Here is an 18,685-nt window from a genome sequence, read left to right on the forward strand (position 1 = left end):
AAGACTTCAGAGCATAAAAATCACAGCACACGTATTACCAACCAACCACAGGAAAACTTTATGTACTGTAGATATTCTGTATTTTGTTAAATCTAGGAAGCCACCAATTGAGATATCACAATGTGACAAAAATTGTGTCTCAGGATTCATAAAATATGGCACGTGCATATATCCTTCAAAAATGAGATATGGGGGAAGGAAGTATATTTATTCATTTGGGAAAGAGACACTAATCTTACTACTTAACATTTTGAATTATTTCCACAATTAGTGTGGCAAATACAATTAAATGCCAGATATTTGAGATTTTTTTGTAGTTAAGCGTTTTATTATCATTTTTCTTTACAGGAACAGGAATAACCTGAAGATGTCTTCAACCAAACTACCTAAAACAAAAGACCTGTTATATAAATTATGCTCTATTTTTGTAATAGATCAAAATACTGTATTGGTGAAAATAAATAGATAACAAAAAACAACATACTTGATTTCCATGTTTGCTATCAGACCCCACAAGTACGTTTGACTTTAAAATTCAGTATACTTGAAACACTGAAACACAACAGGCATGCACAATTATGCCAATGCTAAGGATTCCAGATTATACTTGTTACAGTTTTTCTTAATAAAAGCGGGAACAACACATTGCTAGGTACACAGAAACATGATTTTGCACAAAAGAATAGCTAAATTATTGCGAGAGGCAAGTGATTCCTAATAGGTTTCTAGGGTAGTATAACCGTGTGCTCTAAGTGTATGGTGTGTTATACTACATAATGGAGAATTATGGGATTTTGTATTTTCCATCAAACCACAAAATCTGTTAAGTCAAAAAAAGAAAACAAACAACAACCCCCCCCCCCATAACATTAGGTGTACTGACAATCATATTCCCATGTATGACAGAAGAGTACTAATACATTTTTTTCTTTACTTCCTTTTATTAAGAACACTTCTTAGGGTTTTTTGGCATTTTACATTCAGTGTCCATTGGCTCCTTCTGAGAGTATCCGTGAAGGTTCGGTAAATTTTGCGGTGAACAAGTAAAAAAGGGCTGGTGTGGGTACCAGTGCCAAAAGGGGTAAATCTTGCTCGAGTTTATCCACTCTGGAAATGGAGATTATTCCATAGGCATGAAGTAACCAGTGGCTGAAGAGAACAATGAGTCTTTTCTTTCTGACCAGAAGATCATAGCAGTTCTACATAATTTTATAAAAGAAAGAAAAGAGAAATACAGATTATTGGGCTGAATTGGCTAGATAATTGATTACATTTTACTTTAAAACATATTATTGTCACACAAAATCATAACCTCAGAATCCCAGGGACCTAAGAAATCACCCAGTCTTGCTACTACACTTCACAGATGAGGAAACTGAGGCTTCCTACATTCCGCACTCAGCGGCAGCACCAAGATGGGAGCCCACGTCTCTAAGTTCTGGTCTGCACCACCATTCGACCCTGGAAACACTACCGCTTCTTCTGAAAGAGCTGAACTGGAAGGGGAACGCCACATTATGTGCCTTCTTCCTGCCCTGATCCACAGCAGCTGAGTCTACCAGTGCGAAGGAGGAGGTACATACACCCAACTTCCTTAACTCCAGCATTCCTAGAGTCTGCTTCCTTAACTCCCTTAGAAGGGAGCAGAAATGACATGTGACTACTCTGATTTCCCTTGTATCTTTAACACTGCTCTACAATATACAGAAATTGGAAGGAACAAATTATTATAAAAGTAATATCTAAATGTGCTAATGAACACACTAAAATGTAATTTGCAACTGGTTACTTAGCAACTATCCCTCATTAAATGGCTCATCAGCTCACCTAGAGCTTGACTGTCTTTTCCTGACTTGAATCCCTATTTCTGATTCATGTATAGAGTGCTAATTGAAGCACATGAATGTTTTATATATGGGGGATTCCCAGCAGCAGAGAAACAAATATGATTCAAGCTAATCGAACTTTCCATAGTAACTATGGATAATAAACAAAAATTCAAAAACTTCATTTTATTCAAATATCCAATCATTTTCCCCCCCATTTCCCTAGAGTTGATAAAAGTGCCAAAACTAATTTGCTTATCTTTAATTATACTGCAAAGTTGATTAAAGATTACCAAGGAGAAATGGGAGTAGAATACAAACGGAAGCATCTGAAAAATCACCATAAAAATACTGTCTAGTTCCTCTACTGCTAGTCTACCTAAAAGTCACTATGATTTCTAGGTGGTTTGTTCCCCCCTCTCATTCTTTCACTAATGTAATAGAAACAGGAGTTTCAAGAGCAACCACTCCAAAATAGTTAACAACTTTCTCTGGGGTGAACTTTTTTATGTTAAGAATTATAAGAGAGCACATATCAACTGTAGTGGGCAGTTGAAAACAGTGCATAGGCACTAGATTAGCAAGCATAGAATGGAAGAGTACTAAGACATGTTACACTTTTATTCCTTTAGAGTTTACTCTCTAAGAGTTCCAACAGTGGCCTTCCACTGAAATATTAAAAAGTTAGAGGCACAAAAAGGATATCTCAAGATAGGAACAGCATCGGAACTAATGTGAGTGTTAATAATATTTCCAAATCACCAAAGTATTACAGATATTAGAGGGCAAAAGTAGACATCCGTAATCAAGAAAATAAAATTAGGGACAAAACATAGAAGGGTATGGAATGTACACTGTAATTATTGATGACTGTTACTGTTCACTGCAAAAAAAAAAGCCTAGAATCAGTTCTATATAAAATAAAGCAGTTTTATGTTTCCTTCAAAATAGTGTTAATAGGGTTCAACATTTCAATAATTATACATTTTCTATGTGGATAAATGATGTGAAATGAGTTTTTTTCTCTAACATGCTGGAGTTAAGCCTGACTACTTCACTAATTTCCCAAGCAAATATTGTCTAGTATACAACTTTTCATGAACTAATGAGCCAAAAGCCACTGAGTGGCATCGTTTAGCCAAGGATTACTAAAACAATCAGTTGTAACATATCATATCATATGCACTATTCTCCTATTCAGTTATCAAATCTATAAAAAAAAAAAGTCTTTAACAAAGGAAAAAAGATGTCCTACCTCTATTTCGGAAGCCGACATGTACACAGCCAGAGTAACCAAAGATAATACTAATATAATGTATGGGAAGGCATAGTCTGAAAGACAAACATTGGTATTATGCTGAAAATTAAATTTTCTGAATAAACCATCAAAAAATTCAAACAGTATAATTCTTTCCACAGACAAAAACCTTCTCAACCAGTCTTGGGAGACAGTGAAGCCCTAATGCTCTAAGGCAGGGGTCAGCAAACTTCTTCTGTAAAGGACCAGATAGTGAGTACTTTTGGCTTCGTGGGCCACGCAGTTTATGTCTCAGTCACCTAAGTCCGCAGTTGTAGTGGGAAAGCAGCCAGATCATACAGAAAATGGATGTGTCTGTGTTCCAGTAAAACTTACTTTATAAGTTTGTAAGTTATAACTTATTTATGTTATTCAGACAATAAAATTCAAATTTCATATAATTGTCACATGTCAAGAAATACTACTCTTCTTTTGATTTTTTTCCCCAACAGTTAAAAAATGTAAAACTATCATTGGCCCAGCTTTGAAGACCCCTGCCTGAAGGCTTCCACTGCTGTAAAGAATTAAATTCTCTCCTATGCATCTCGCATGATACTAGTTATGTATCAAACTTGGGAGAATTGGCAAAATAATTACTCAATTTTCTGTGTTTTGTGGTCCAGATGGGGAACTTCAGTTGAGAAAGGCTATATATAAGAGTAATTCAGCTTTAATTAAAAGGTCATATACCAATAAACCTCAAAGGCTAAATGGATCATTCAGTGCTCTTAATGTCAAATTTCTAGACAGTTCTACTTCAAATACAGTACAGTAAAATAATACTTTAAGTGAAATTTTTTCTTAAAAATACCACCTCTTAAAATGTTCTAAATTTATAGCTCACTAAAACAAATGGACAAATTGAGAAAGATACCTTGAATTATTTTTATACAATTATTTTAAAACGATTAACTTCAGTTACTAAAACTATTAATCATTCTACAATACAATGCAGTGGAACCCATCTGGAACATTTTCAAATGTTAGTTAAGGATATATGGCAGCCCGAGTCTCTGAATTATCTATGCAGGTCTGATTCCAATTACTAAATAACTGACAATGATTAGGTCCTAACCAGCCATTCAAAAGAATCCCAATTAACTTATAAATAGCTAAACAATGTTGCTAATGATAGTAAGAACTGGTAGAGAAAGAAATGGTAGTAAAAAGGAGAAAGAGGAAATTTCCAACAAGCCCCAAACTTGTGGGGAGTAGAGGGAGGTTCTGGGCTCAAAGCAGGATTTAGAGTGGTTCTTACTCTAGGGTCTAAAACAATGTAATATTTTGAGCAACTAGGTCTGGCTGGGGGTAGTGCCTGGAAATCTTCATTTTAGTTCTGCTGGTGGTTCAGAGGAAGATCACACTTAAAAACTGGCTTCAATAATACTTCCAAGCAGGTAAAAATTTGTCACTGACATCTTCCTAATTACCCCAGTGTCTCTCTCCCTAGACCCTGGTATCTTGAGCTACCAGAAGCCTCTTGGTGCTCTACTTTGCTCAGACTTGCTATATTCCCTTGTCATGGACTAAATGTTTGTGACCCCACTCCCCAAATTCTTATGTTGAAATCCTAACCCTCAATGTGATGCTGTTAGTAGGTAGAGGGGCCTTTGGGGTGGATTAGGTCATGAGGGTGGAGCCCTCATGAATGGGATTTGTGCCCTTATAAAAGAGACCTCAAAGACCTCTTCCCTCTTCTGCTATGTGAGGATACTGAAAGAAGACAGCCATCAATGAACCAAGAAATGAGTCCTCACCGGACTCCAAATCTGCTGGTGCCTTTTTTCAACACCATAAAATTATGAGTTGGTATGATACCCTCTGTGACTAATCTCAGCAGATTGTACAAGTTTATACTTAGTGCAAATAAACAATAACTCCTTGATCCTCCTATGAATGTGCTTTGAGTGGAGGCTTGTTAACAAAATGATCCAAAGACTTTCAGTGTGGGAAAAGGCATTTTCCATATAGGCAGCTACAACATAGGAAGTAACACTGTCTGGCAGTCTCCTTAGGTTAACTTTCCAAACCTTTCCCTACTTTACCACAGCTTTTCCATTTTCCCCATTTCATAACCAAGAGGTTCTATACAATAGCACAAGTGGCAGTCTAGGACACAGGGATTTGAGGGCTGGCAATTCTTAAATCTTTAAGCCTAGTCAGCTCTCCCAAGCTTGTCTAGGATAAATGACTACCTGTGCTCTTTTGAATATTCCATGAATACCTAAAACTGAATTCACTTCTCACCACCCTATTTGCTTATTCTAACATTCATTATTCATACATTCACTAGTTACTAAGTCAGAAAGCTCCTTTATCGTATTCTCCTCCCATTTCCTCAACCCCTATATTTAGTTACCTAGCTTAGTTAATTCTGTCTTTGAAATAGTTCTTCTTTCCCAATGTTCCTCTGCTTTAGGTCAGACAGTCAGGCCTGGCCTATGGCTGTCATCTCTTAACTGATCCCCCAGGTTCTCTTCCCTGCCAATCCATCTTCCACACTGCTACCAAGTTATCTTTCTAAAATGCAAATCTAGTCATGTCACTCTTCCTCCTGAAATCCTTTTAAGAGCAGGTCTCTAGTCCCTAGAGCAAGAATAGCAACCTCAAATGCCTACAGAGGTCATCCAGGAGAATGACTGAAGTGGGCCAAATCTAAGAAAATAGGAAATGGTAGGAACTAGGAAAAACTATAGATTTTCAAATACTATGCAGGCCAAAAGAAACAATACATCTGTAAAACCAGAATATGAGGGATAACAGACCCCTGACTAGTCTCCAATTTCTTCTTCCCGTGGCCTTATCCTCAGCTCCACCCTCCTAACTTTGAATCAACTTCATTACTAAGCTACATTACTTGCACAGTGATGCTATCTTGCCCAGTTCCTTCAGGCCAGAAGCTTGCCCTCTGCACCCAGGCAGGCTCCATATAAAGATGGTATCCAACATCCTTGCAATGTTCAATGTCACACGTTCAAAAAGTCCCTCACTATGTTCTCTCAGCTACTTATAGCTTTCCTAGCAATATATGAGCTCTTTAACACCAACTTTCTCTCATTCTTCTTTCGAGTCACAGATCAGTCTAAATGGTTGCTGAATAAATGAATGGATATATTAAAAAAATATATTGAGGATTTTTTACTATATCTAAGTCTTTCATAAAGGAATTTAGAAAACTAAGACTTAATGGTAAACAGTATATATTATCACGAGTAATTTCCATTATATGTAAAAACCATCTATTATATCAAGAATAATTTCCATCTATTATATGTTTTTTAATTTATACTCAGGTTTTAAAAATCTTCCTATTGACGTGAGCTTCAAATACAAAGTATTCTCTAAACAGAAATCAGTTTTGATAAAGGATGATATGTTTTAGCAAAAATATATACTATGGTTTATTTTCAAGAATAAAAAACAGAAACCAAACTACAGAAAAAGGTCCAAAATTATACTCAGAGAAAATATTGTTTATCACATATAGTAAATATATTTCATTGACTTTACCCAACAAACTTACATAAAAGGCCTCCACCAACTGCCTGAAGCACGGTTAAAATTGGGAAGAAGTAAAGTGCAGCATAAATACTTTTAAATCGATCAGATTTCCCTAACCCACAGGCAATCTTCTTTACCAGAAGAGGTCGGAGCAGCATCATTAATACCAAGCAGAATGCATAATAGATAAATACAATGGTGTATCTGGAAGATAAAATAAAAAATTATAACATCAAAAATATGTTTTAAAATGTATTTTTACCATTGATCATTTTAAAATCAAAGATCCTGAAAAAGGTTTAAAAAGTCTATCCATCGAATATTCAGACTGGTGGAGGGTTCACCAAAAGACTCTCATAATACCACTGCAAAGTGTATGCTGAGTCATTTCCGGTAGACAGTTTGGAAATGTGTATCAAAAATCCTAAAATGTTTATATCCTTTAATTCAAAAATTTTACTTGTAGAAATTTATCAAAGGGAAACAATCAGGTATACACAAAAACCTGATGAACAAGCATTTTTATTGAATCACACAATAAAGAAAACTCAGGAAGAAAATAAATATTCAACAATAGGACGTTGGTTAAATTTTAGAGTACATTTATGCTGGAATACTATGCAGACATTAAAAATCCAGTTATGAAAGAAATGTTAACAACAAAAGCAACTGTGCCTCATACATTAAGTGACAAGAACAGGCTACAAAACGGCATGTGCATAGAATAACCTTAATATTCTTTAAAAAAGAATAAAAGAATAAAATAAAAATAAAAAGTGCAGCTGGAAAGACATTTTTAGCAGTGATCATCTTAAGAAATGGAATTACGGATTATTTTATTTGGGGTATGCCTTTTCTGTTTTCCAAATATCCTATAATGTAATTTTTACAACCAGAAAAAAAGCTGCACAAAGATCTCTGTATCAGCAGACTATAGTTTCTAGCTCCTTATTTTGAATATTTATATTTCTATGCACATAGTTTTAACTTCCTTTCCATGAGGATTTTCAAATTATTTTTTTTACTATCTTATACGCAAACCCTCTCCCTTGCAGGGGGGAGTCAAGGGAAGCACGGGAGTTGTTTCAAATAACTGACCACATGCCTCTTCTCCACACAGCTTAATGATACCGGTTGCTGCGCTCTCATGATGCTTTTAGGTCCAGCCCTGTACCATACTGCATTATTTCAAGCCTCACTTCTTGGATGATGAGTTTTGTCTTCTTAGGCTACCTCTTACCAATATCAAAACAAAATAAAATCTGTCTATTCCTTCAGCTTGTAGTTCCTTAAGAGCTCCAAAAAGACTATTATTTTAATCAGAAGGAAACCATCATGTGCTACCTGTCCTAAAGAACTAGGAAACTAGCCTTTGGAAGCAGATACCTGTTTCCTGCCCCTGCTCTCCACCAGAAGACCTCATCCTCTACCTCCTCCCCCCACATCCATGCCCCTCATATGCACATAGGATAAATCTGACAAGCTAAAGCTAAGTTTTGTTACAACAGTAATTACTGCTCATTGTCAATAACTCAAAGTTTTAGTAAACATTACCTTTTGCAGTAAGTTTCTAATGATAGAAGCTTGCATATTTTTCCATATCTTATCTAATTAATTTCCCCTCAAAACTATAATTATCAGTAAAAGCATTCTGATATTTTCCAATTTGTAAGGAATTTATATATACCAATGGAGAAGATAATCCTCCACTAGTCAATGTAATAGTGTTCCAAAGGTTTCTGTTAATATTGCGCCACTACATTTTGTTGACTTACAAAAAAAAAAATTCATTATGACTTTGGTAGTCCTACAGCTTTCAGAAATGTTTAGCCCCAGTCTAGCCATATATGTAAGTTTAAATGGTTATGTAAAGTAACATGTATGAATTCAAATGCTAGTATTATAAAATCTTCTCATACTTTTAATAAAACATTGTTTTGTATAATTAGTAAAACAAGGCAGACAGTCCATTCCACAGTGACTATTGGTAAAGCTGCTAAGAAAAAAAAATACCTACTTAATTCAAAGATGGTGAACAGATGGAAAATGTCCTAATCAATGAAGTTGTGTGATGAGTCTGACTGAGTGCTGTGACAAGGCTCTGAGGCTACACCCAACTCAGCAGGACAAGTGCTGTAATAAATTAGAAGTGGCTGTTATGACTGCAGAATGAGGGCTGCGAGTACCTATTTGCCATCTCTGTTCTCATATTTTTTGACTCTCCTACTACAGGATTTACAGATATTATAAAAAACACTATAGATGTGAATAGCAGTAAATCAGTCTGATTTTGTTTTAAATAAGATGTTTTAAATACATCTTATTTAAATATAATATCTGATTCAGTAATTAACTTCTCTGTATAGGACCAGGTTAAGTTCTGCAAGTCCCCAGGACAACATGTGACAAGAGAATAATCAAAGCTGAGGGTTATAGCTCTATGAAATCAACAAATAAGATAGTATCAGTCTTTTAGATACTATATATATATATATAAATATGTCTGGTTGTCTCTGTATATATATAAATAATTTGCAGGACTTAAAAGGTAGGCAGGTGGAAAAGATTTTTATAGCTCTGTATCTGGATCTCGTTTTTTGTTTTGTTGTTGCTTTTTTTTTCTACTTTTTTTTTTGGATCTCGTTTTTTGCAAAGTATCTTTTTACATACGTGCATGTTTGTTTTTGACACTTAGTACTATTAAGAATTGCACAAAAAGTATTATTTTGTTGAGCATATTACATAATGGTAACTTGCTACAACTATGAGAATACAAATACCAGACTCTTCTATTATACATTTACTGAGAAAAACACATCAGAATGAACACTAATTCACAGAAATTCTAAAAATGTAGGCCAGGGTAATATTATACAGAATCTTATGAATTTGATATTTAAAAAAAAAAAAAAAAGAAAGAACATGAAGCCAAGCACTCTAATAATAATGCCAGCTACTTATAAGTGCTTCCTGTATGTAAGGCATTTATTTAAGTCACCTTATAAGGTATCATTATTCCCATTTTTACCAACAGGAAAGCCAAGGTTAAGAGGCTCTTAACATGTTCAAGTTAACAGCTGACAGACCTGGGATTCAAACTCAAGCCTGTTTTTAGCTCCAAAGCCTATACTACTTCCTGTATGTCAGATATTGCTTCTCTGTTGTATAAGAAAAAGGTTTTCCTTATAATTCCCTTTTTAAGAAACAGATATAGCTTATTTTAGAAGTGCTCAGACTTCAACATCAACACAAAAATACTTTCACTTCTATTACACTAAGATGTATTTCTATTTCCTCTTCTCAGACTATGTATCACGTAAAAGAAGAAAATCATTTCTGTATATCTCCCCCAGTGCCTAGGAGCCATTTCGCAAGGCTCAATCTGCTTAAATGAATGAAATCTATAATCATCATTTTAAAAAAAATGATCTTACGTCTAAATAAATACTTACAGTGGGTAGACAGCTTCATGAGTACAGTGCACTGTGGTAACATAATCTGGACTTGGATTGTAAAGCATGGTGTACCAATCAGAAAGCATCAATACTCGACATGAATGGATATAAAGCACACCGACTGGATCGCTCACAAGTAAGGTGATGATAGCTGCCATAGTGCATTCAAATAATGCAGTGATGTGTTGGAAAAGGGCACTGGAACTAGTAAAACAAAGGAAGCACAATCACCAGAAAATTCTCAGCATGTTACGTGGCTTTTAATAAAACCTGTGTATGCTTCAAAATATGTATTCTAAAAAGAAGTTTTAACTGATAAATCCTGAAACAAAAAAATCTTCTAAATAGGTAAGTAAAGCCAAGCACATATGAAAACTACTTGAGAAGGATTTAACCTTTACTAAAGGTTTACTAAAGGTTTACTAAAAAGGGATACTCATCCCAGATAACACTGTGCCAATATTGTCTAAATGTGTAGAAGAGCAGAAATTAGATCTACCTTTATCTTCAGTAACTCGCCAAATTATTAAAAACGTCTTAAAGTTATCTCTGCATCATTTTAAATTATCTTAAACATTAAAAGTACATAAAAGATTATATGTAATACATATTAGTTATAAAATATAATAAACATTCTAAGCTCACCACCTAACCCAATAACTAAAACATTAACAACTTATATCTACCTGTTCCTCCCCATTCCATATTCCTGTCTCTCCCCTAGAAATAACCATTATACTAAATGTTCTTTATCAGTTTTCCTAAACAGTTTTTATTCCAACTGTATTTATACTTCAAAACCACTATTTAGTTTTGCTTATTTTTCAACATGATAAAGTGAGGTAAGCTTTCTGAGATTTTTCTTTCCACTCAAAATTACATTTCCAAGATTCATTCATGGTTTTGCTTATATCTGAAGTTCAGTCATTTTCCTTGCTGTAAAATAATCCATTGTGTGATCTTTCCATTATTTATCCATTCTGCTTTGTTAGTAAAACGTGTTGCAAATGTCTTCCTCTCAGTTTGCGGGTTGAATTTTCATTTTCTTTGTGATGTCTTTTTATGAATAGATGTTCTAAATTTTAATATAGTTGCCTTTATCAATTTTTAAATTTCTGGTTAGCAGATTCTCACTCTAAGAAAAATATTATCCTACATTTTCTTCTAAAAGTTTTAAGGTTTTGCTTTTCATGTTTCAATCTTTAACTCAGAAGAGATTTCTGTGTCTAAGTTAGTATTTAACTTTAGCTTTTCCCATTTGGATATCCAATTGTCCCAGCAGCAGCATTTTCTTGAATAGTTACTGTTCTTCCCACTAAGCTGCCATGCCATTTCTGCCATATCAAGTCTCCTATATAACCGGCCTGTTTCTAGGTTCTCTATTTTGTTCCTGGGGTCGTTTTATCTATCCCTGAGACAACAGAATATGACAATAATTCTTGATATTACATACATTCTTTTACTTTTTCAGTGGTCTTGGTCATTCTTGGGCCTTTGAACTTCCATATAAATTAGAGAATTAGCTTGTCAAGTTCCACAGTATAAATCCAATGTAGCTTAGCTACCTTGGTCTTGGCTACCTCACAGTACTGTGATTCTGTAAATGAAATATAGGGAGGTAATTGATTTTATATACTTAGCTTACAGCCAGCCTCTTCACTAAACTCTCATTATTTATGATTGCTTCTCTATAGATGCTTTTGAGTTTTCTATTTGAACAATGTTTCAGTTACCTATCACTGCACAGCAAACTACCCTAAAACTCAATGGCTTGAAACAATCACCAGTGATTATTTCTCACTGTTCTGTGGTTTGACTGGGCTCATCTGAAAGAATGAAAAACAAATTCACAGAATTGCTTCCTAGGAAGCAAAACACATCCCAAGCAGAATAAATAAAAATAAATTCACATTATAATTAAGCTGCAGAATACCAAAGATAAAAGAGCAGCTGGTCAGCAGCCCCCATGTGCTCACAGCTGACAGCCAGCACCTACTCCAGCATATGAGTTACTCATTTTGAACACCACAGCCCAGTCCAGCCTCTAGATGGGTGCATCCCAACTCAACATCACGTGAAACAGAAAGGACTACCCAGTTGCTATCGGCAGTTAACCTTTGGCCACCCTCCCAACCCTACTGCCTGGTTTGTCACTCTGGCCCCAGCTCAGGGTGGGTTTGCTTGTTTTCTGAAAAAGAAGAGTTCTCGAGATCCCCCCTTATTCCTGTGAGACCAGCAATGTCTTAAACAGTATGTCTCTTCCAGACTTTAGTTCTTTCATGCAGGAGGGTGACCTGGAGCTCCTAATTAGCCCATGGTGTTGGAAGCAGAACTCCTGTGCCATTTTACACAGATGAAGACACAAAATATGTAAGTAAACGTGTACACTTTCATATTATATAATCCAATCTTTTGCTTCCCTACAGAATTCATATTTTTAGAGGCCAAATCCCAACCTCATTATTTCTTGCCATGACTTTGGCAACCTTCTTACTGGCTTCCTCTTCTCATCATGCTCCCTTTCAATCCATCTGCAGTCAACTACGTAATCTTTACAAAATGGAATCTGCTTTGAAAACTCCCCTTATTAAACTACTTCAGTGGATCCCATCTGCCTTTCAGGAAAAATACTTCCTACCAGCCTTACCTCCCACACCTCCTGCCCTTACGAAATTACTTTGTTTCCTCACTGCTCCATTCATCCCAGCATGCTTCATGCTCCACCTGAAAACATGTCACCTATCTGGCAAATGGTGTATCCTTCAAGATCAGCTCTGGGGTTGTCCCCAGGTCTTAGGAGTATTTCCTAAGACTCCCCCAGCCCCAAACCTCTTTATATCTTGGTCTCATTTAGTCCCTATTTCTCATAGCACCCTCAGCTCTCATTTCTTGGTTATGCTGTGCTCTTTCTTGGCTCTAGACTTCTGCACATCTTTTTCCTACTGTCTGACTCTTTCTTCAATTCCTCTCTCAAAAACTATTCATTTTTCAAAGTTCAACTTAAAGTCAGTTTCTTCTCCTGTGACACCACCCTATTTTGAGAGGACAGAATTGACTGCGTCCCTCTTTAAGCCAGCCTTAAACCTCTGTACACACCTCTCCTATAGACCCTCACATACACTGTGATGGTTTGTCTGCCTCATCCGCTGGACTGTGAGCACCCACATCTTCATCATCTCTGAATCCCACAACCTAGCACAGCACCTGGCACATTGCAAACATCCCTAAAGATTGTTGCATGAATACATCTGGAAAGCTATAAATTACATAAAAACAAATTACAGAAGAAGCACAGCTTCTGGCTTCATTATATTAAAAAAAATGCAATTTCTGCCTATCTCTGCCCTGGCCTCAAAAGAAAAACAAATTTAATACTAAACTTTGGGGAAAGCAAGCAGGCCAGAAAGGGCAAGTTTTGATTAGTGTCTAGCCCATGCATTCGCAATGGGCACTAGCACTCCCAAGGGGACAAGAATGGATCCTTGGGTACAAAATAGTATTACACTTTTTATATATAAAGCACATGTATACATACACTATATAAACCAATAAACAATATATCTGCGATATTAAAATTTTATGGGGTAGGTGGAATTGGGGGAAAAAAGGTATCTAAAAAGCTTCTTTAAGGAGGAAAGAATGAAAAAAATGTCGAGAAACATGAGTCTAGCCTCAGTCAGCTAGGCCACTGCTTCCTTGATTTTAAGTGCAATGTCTCAGGAAAATGCAAGCTAGTCCTTGTCTTCCTTGCTACCAATTTCCTAGGCAAAGCATGGATACGCAACCTCCTTTTTAAACCCACCTCCTTTCCTGCCTAAGCACTGATCACACCTCTGCTTTACCCCCAAACCAAGGCTCTACCCTCTGCTCTAAAATTCTCTCTCAAAACATATCTGATGTTTTAGTTCAAATGCATTTGGTGAGGTACATCCATTAAACCCACCTCTTCTCCACTCTGGGCTGAGAAGTTCCAATGAGCAATTATTCTATTTTAGCTCTGTTAATCACATCTCTTTTCTAGCCCTCATCTCTCATCATTCTATAACAGAAATTAAAAGCAGGATGAAAGCTGCTTTAAAAAATTTTTTTAATAGAGTCTTCTGAAAAAGTAATGAATGCTCTTCCAACGTAAATAATCACTGTGGACTTATTAGGTAGATCCAGAAAAGTACTGATTCTACTTCCACCTGACCTTCTCTTCACTTCCGTTCCTACCACTGGCCATCACTATTTCTTGGACAACAGCTTTCTAATATGTCTCACCACTAATCTGCCCTCCACAGAAGTTATCTTCCTAAAACATACATCCAAGATGCTGTTTCTCTAAACCAAAACCTTCACCAATAAATCATTCACTTGGCAAATACTAAGTGAGTATCTACCGTGTGCCAGCGGCTGTGCTGGTCTCTGGAGATTTCATAGACAACAACAGCGATGGCCACTGCCCTCATGGAGCCTATGGCCAGGGGTGGGAAATAACATTAAATGAGGAGACAAACATAACTACAAATTGTGTTGACTGCTAAATACAAAGCAAAAACAACAACAAAATGAGAGTGCTATTAAAAAAGAAAAATAACGGGGACAAACCTACATTAGATTGGGTCAGGGGAGGCCTCTCTGAGTAGGTGTAATTTAACCTGAGATCTGAAGGAAGAAAAGGCAGCTAGGTAAAAAGTTGCAGGGAGAAGAGAGTATTTCAGGTAGAGAGGAGTTTGGGGAAAGGGACAGGACTTAAAGCAGGAAAGATGCTGAGATGTCAGAGGAACCAAAAGCCAGGATGGCTGAAATGTACTACAGTAGAATATGGTTCCTCATTCCCAGGGGGATGAGGTTCACAACATCACCAAGAACTTTCACATTCTGGCCTCAACCCCCTTTCCCACCTTCCTTTTTATTACCTTTCTCTCATATGCAATCCACACTTTGAACACCCAACTACTTCCATTCCCACTCACAAGAGATCACGTTTCATACCTCCCCGCCAGTGTTCATGCTGTTGCTTCTGCCTAAAATGTTCCTTTTTTGAAGTGTTTCGGGTGCCACCAGGCACAATTTATCTCTTCCATTCTTAGTGATTCCAGAGCATTTTGTTTATAAAACTTTTATATACTTTTTGTTATATACTTTTAAGACTGATTTGTATTATAATTAGTTATGTATACATTTGTCTTCTCTACAAGAGTATGACTATAAACCACATCAGTTATTTTTGTATCTCCTTCCCTGATCTTTTCAACATAAAACACAATGCTCAGTAAATTTTTTGGATTTGTTTTAGTATGAGTTTTCATAATTAGGTTGCAGCTATAACATTTTAACTACATTATACTAGATTACTAGTATTAAGTTGCAAAGTATTTGTTTTAGAACAATAAACAGTTTGTAATCATAGACAAGTCTTTGTAGAAAACCAATGAAATTAAGAAATAAAAATATAACTAAAATACTCCCTCAGCATCACTCAGAGTAAAACAGACAAAGGATATTTCCCTTAATATTTACTGAGGCATGCCCTAGCATTAAGTTTCCTTGCCACAGTCAAAAGTAATCAGAAGATAAAGGAAAAACAGGTTTGCCACTTTTACAAAAACAGAAGTATAATTACTTGATAAGGTCTTCTAAATGATAGCTATTCCAACATCAGTCCACCCAGATACATTCATAGAAAGTGCTAACCTCTTTTTCCCTGAGTACCATTCAATGAAGAACCAATGTAAAACAAGAGGGAGCATAGCCATAAATCCAAGATAGAGCCAATCATAAAGTTCTGGAGACTCTGTGCAAGGCTGACAATACTTCTGTGCATTTGTTCTCTGTCCTCTTGGACACACCTATGATATATAAGAACAGTATTTTATGTAGAGATATTATCCTAGAACGTTAACACCTCCAAAAAATCATTCACTAAGACATCACATTTCAGTTTAAACATCTGTTTACATGTGCATCTTTTAAAAATAAAAGAGAAAGCATAAGTAAAATAAAAAGCAATCTACATTGCATTTGCTATACCTGGATAAGGTTATTAAAGGACTCTTTATTAAGTTACTAAAATAGTTGACTAATATTACATGAAAAACCTAGTTATTAACACCATATAAAAACTGCAGAGAAATGCTCTGGAGTTGTAATGCTAAATTATTGTCCAAATCACTTTTCTATATTAATAAAAAGTAATTAGAAATTATTATAAAACTATCAAATTAGAAAACTTAGTAACTGTGACCGTCAAGATGTATTATAGATATATAACCAATATGACAACACAAATAAGGATTTTATTAATGCCTCCATAGTCTTTTACAAGTTGAATACATTGAAGAAAAAAGTTATTCTACACGTGACAAGGTTTCAGAAGCAAAAAGATTTTACAAATGAAATAACATACAAATGTTAAGACTTACCCCACATTCTCCATATATTTCAGTTGAGCCATTTTTAAATAACAGGGTCTTCCCACAATACAGTCCAAGGCATGCTGGTTGAATATCGACAGCTTTTTAAAAACAAATGCCAGTATAGTAACATCTTTTGTGATTATAAAAAATAAGGTAATAAGAGCTGAAACATTTGGCAGAAATATCTCAACACACTTTCAATTAAAAAATATGTATTAGACAAATGTCTTGATGTATTTATTTAAAGGTTTCCTTTTACACTGTGACAGTATTGAAGGTTACATGGAACCTTATTGCTAATACTGTTCCTTAAGATTAAGGTCCTCAACCAGCAGAGCGGACTTTATGCCCACAACTCAAAGCCTAACCTGGTACATCTCCAGTGGCTCCAACCAGCCATTCCCCTTGATTAGATGGCCTAGCCTTTTGAATTTCCTTTTTTTTTTTTTTTTAACTAGAGGACTAAGAGAGGATGGATACTTTTTATTTTGCCCAGTCAGGACATTAAGTGCGAGCATACACACGAAATCTATTATCACCTTCCTTCATGACAGAACACCCTTTAATACCAGAAAAGCAGAAAGGACATAAGTTCAGAATAAAGGGAAGGCCTTTAAAGTAAATACATTCACCTTACAAGAAGCTTGTAAATTATCCTAACTTTGGTCATTTTTGTAGAGGACAAGTGAAGATTTCATCAAGGCTGTCACTGGGCCTCTGACCAATACTTAGGAACCACTGCATTAGAATCAACCCTCTGATCTCATGGCTTGGACAACATAAAAAGCGGCTCTTTTTAACCAAAAAACTCAGGGCCTACAGATTGTCTTTGACCTCATCTACAGGGAGAAACTATCGAACGAGTTTGTTTCATCAGTGACATCTGATTCCCTTCAATCATTGACTCATTCCTTTAGTAAACATGCATTAAGTGTCTGATTCCACTGGTGAAGGGCCCCTAAAGATTCACGGAGGAACATGACAGAGTCCCTACCCTCAAAGAACCTACAGCCTCGTGTGGAATAAATCCAAAACAACTGTGGCCAAATGTGAATTAACTTGGGAAATTATGCATTCTATGGCTATTCTTGAACAATCATTTCCCAAATTCTTCATGAATTCACAATCTAGAGACTGCCTGATCCACCATACTCTTTCTTCTTTCAAACTCAAGTAGACTTTTTTCTTTCTCCTTGTGCTTAAGAGAAAAATAGAAATGGCGCTGACTAAAATGTCTCAAGTTTAATATTTTCCCTTTTATCAAATTTCTGACTTTTTAAAAAACCCATGGGCTTCTTTACCTTACTTGACACTTATTTTTAAACCAGTTGTAATCACAATGTTCTAAACTAATAGACGGAAACGAGTTGTTTCAGATTTTTTGAGAAGGCAGAAGGTAAAGAACTGGAAACCTTCTATACCGGTTTTGCACCTAGCAGATGCATAATAAATACATTTGAGTGTAAATATTCTAAAATTTCTCAAAATCCAAGGCCTGAAAACCGGTATGATAAACTGAACGCAACAGCTTACCGTCGACCAAAAAAACCCTAGCTCCCACTGCACGCTCACTTTCCCCTTTGATTTCCTTTAGTAAAGGAGGTCTAGATTTTTTGTTTTGCAACCGTCATGCCCCTTTGTGAAAGGCCCCCCAAACTTAACGTTTGATGCTGAAGCAGGACACAACCGTTAAGCAGCAATTAGCTTCTGCTTCCTTTCCTGTTTTCCTGCACTTACGCCCGCGCTTTAAATTGTCAAGTCAACTCTCAGGAATGTTAAACAAAGGGACCGAAACAAAGGGACTGAGGTGACATTTTGAACAAACAACAAAGGCCTGGCCTCTTCCCCCAGTACGCAGCCGGCGTCCCCTCTGCAGTCGGTCTCCTCGCTGCAGCCTGTCTGGAGCAGAGACTACCCCTATCCCACCTCGGCCCGGCCAAGAGTTGCTGGGAGCAAGGGACAAGGATTCGCCGCTATCCGGAGGCCACCCGCTGTGGCCGAGCCCAGAGCTGGGAGTGTAGGGAAGAAGCAGAGACTAGGATAAATGCTTCCCGGGACCTCGGCAATCACTCACCCATCGGCAGCTTGTAGGTTTCCTTGGAGAGTTTCGTGGATCAGCCGACCCGGCCGCAGCGCCCGGACATCCGGGCCAAAGCCGCCTCGACGGCTCCGCCTCCTGGTAACCCGGGCGACTGCTCCGAAGCC

General features: G+C 36.6%; 1 protein-coding gene across 3 annotated transcripts; it reads right to left on the reverse strand.

Moving 5' to 3' along the window:
- Positions 1 to 889: 889 nt before the first annotated feature.
- On the reverse strand, positions 890 to 18,629 carry JKAMP (JNK1/MAPK8 associated membrane protein). 3 transcript variants are annotated; one of them, XM_082834832.1, is made up of 7 exons: positions 18,555 to 18,629; positions 16,487 to 16,560; positions 15,759 to 15,913; positions 10,077 to 10,283; positions 6,647 to 6,828; positions 3,082 to 3,158; positions 890 to 1,199 (listed from the first exon to the last, which is right to left on the reverse strand). In XM_082834832.1, the coding sequence occupies exons 1-7, from the start codon at positions 18,556 to 18,558 to the stop codon at positions 981 to 983; spliced, it is 918 nt and encodes a 305-aa protein (XP_082690958.1). In that variant the 5' UTR covers positions 18,559 to 18,629; the 3' UTR covers positions 890 to 980. The 3 variants fall into 3 exon arrangements, with proteins under 3 accessions (XP_082690958.1, XP_082690957.1, XP_082690959.1); XM_082834831.1 differs by having other exon boundaries at positions 16,487 to 16,578; XM_082834833.1 differs by lacking the exon at positions 3,082 to 3,158 and having other exon boundaries at positions 1,095 to 1,199; positions 16,487 to 16,578.
- Positions 18,630 to 18,685: the final 56 nt, after the last annotated feature.

The sequence above is a fragment of the Leucopleurus acutus genome (assembly GCF_964270905.1).
Source record: "Leucopleurus acutus genome assembly, chromosome: 1".
NCBI classification, from domain to species: Eukaryota; Metazoa; Chordata; class Mammalia; order Artiodactyla; family Delphinidae; genus Leucopleurus; species Leucopleurus acutus.

Excerpts from the sequence above, each read along its gene's own strand:
- JKAMP (XM_082834831.1), bottom strand. Across the intron at positions 3,159-6,646 it reads AGTTGGTGGAGGCCTTTTAT|ACTATGCCTTCCCATACATT; the intron begins GTAAGTTTGTTG and ends TTTGTCTTTCAG. Across the intron at positions 1,200-3,081 it reads TGTCGGCTTCCGAAATAGAG|AACTGCTATGATCTTCTGGT; the intron begins GTAGGACATCTT and ends AAAATTATGTAG.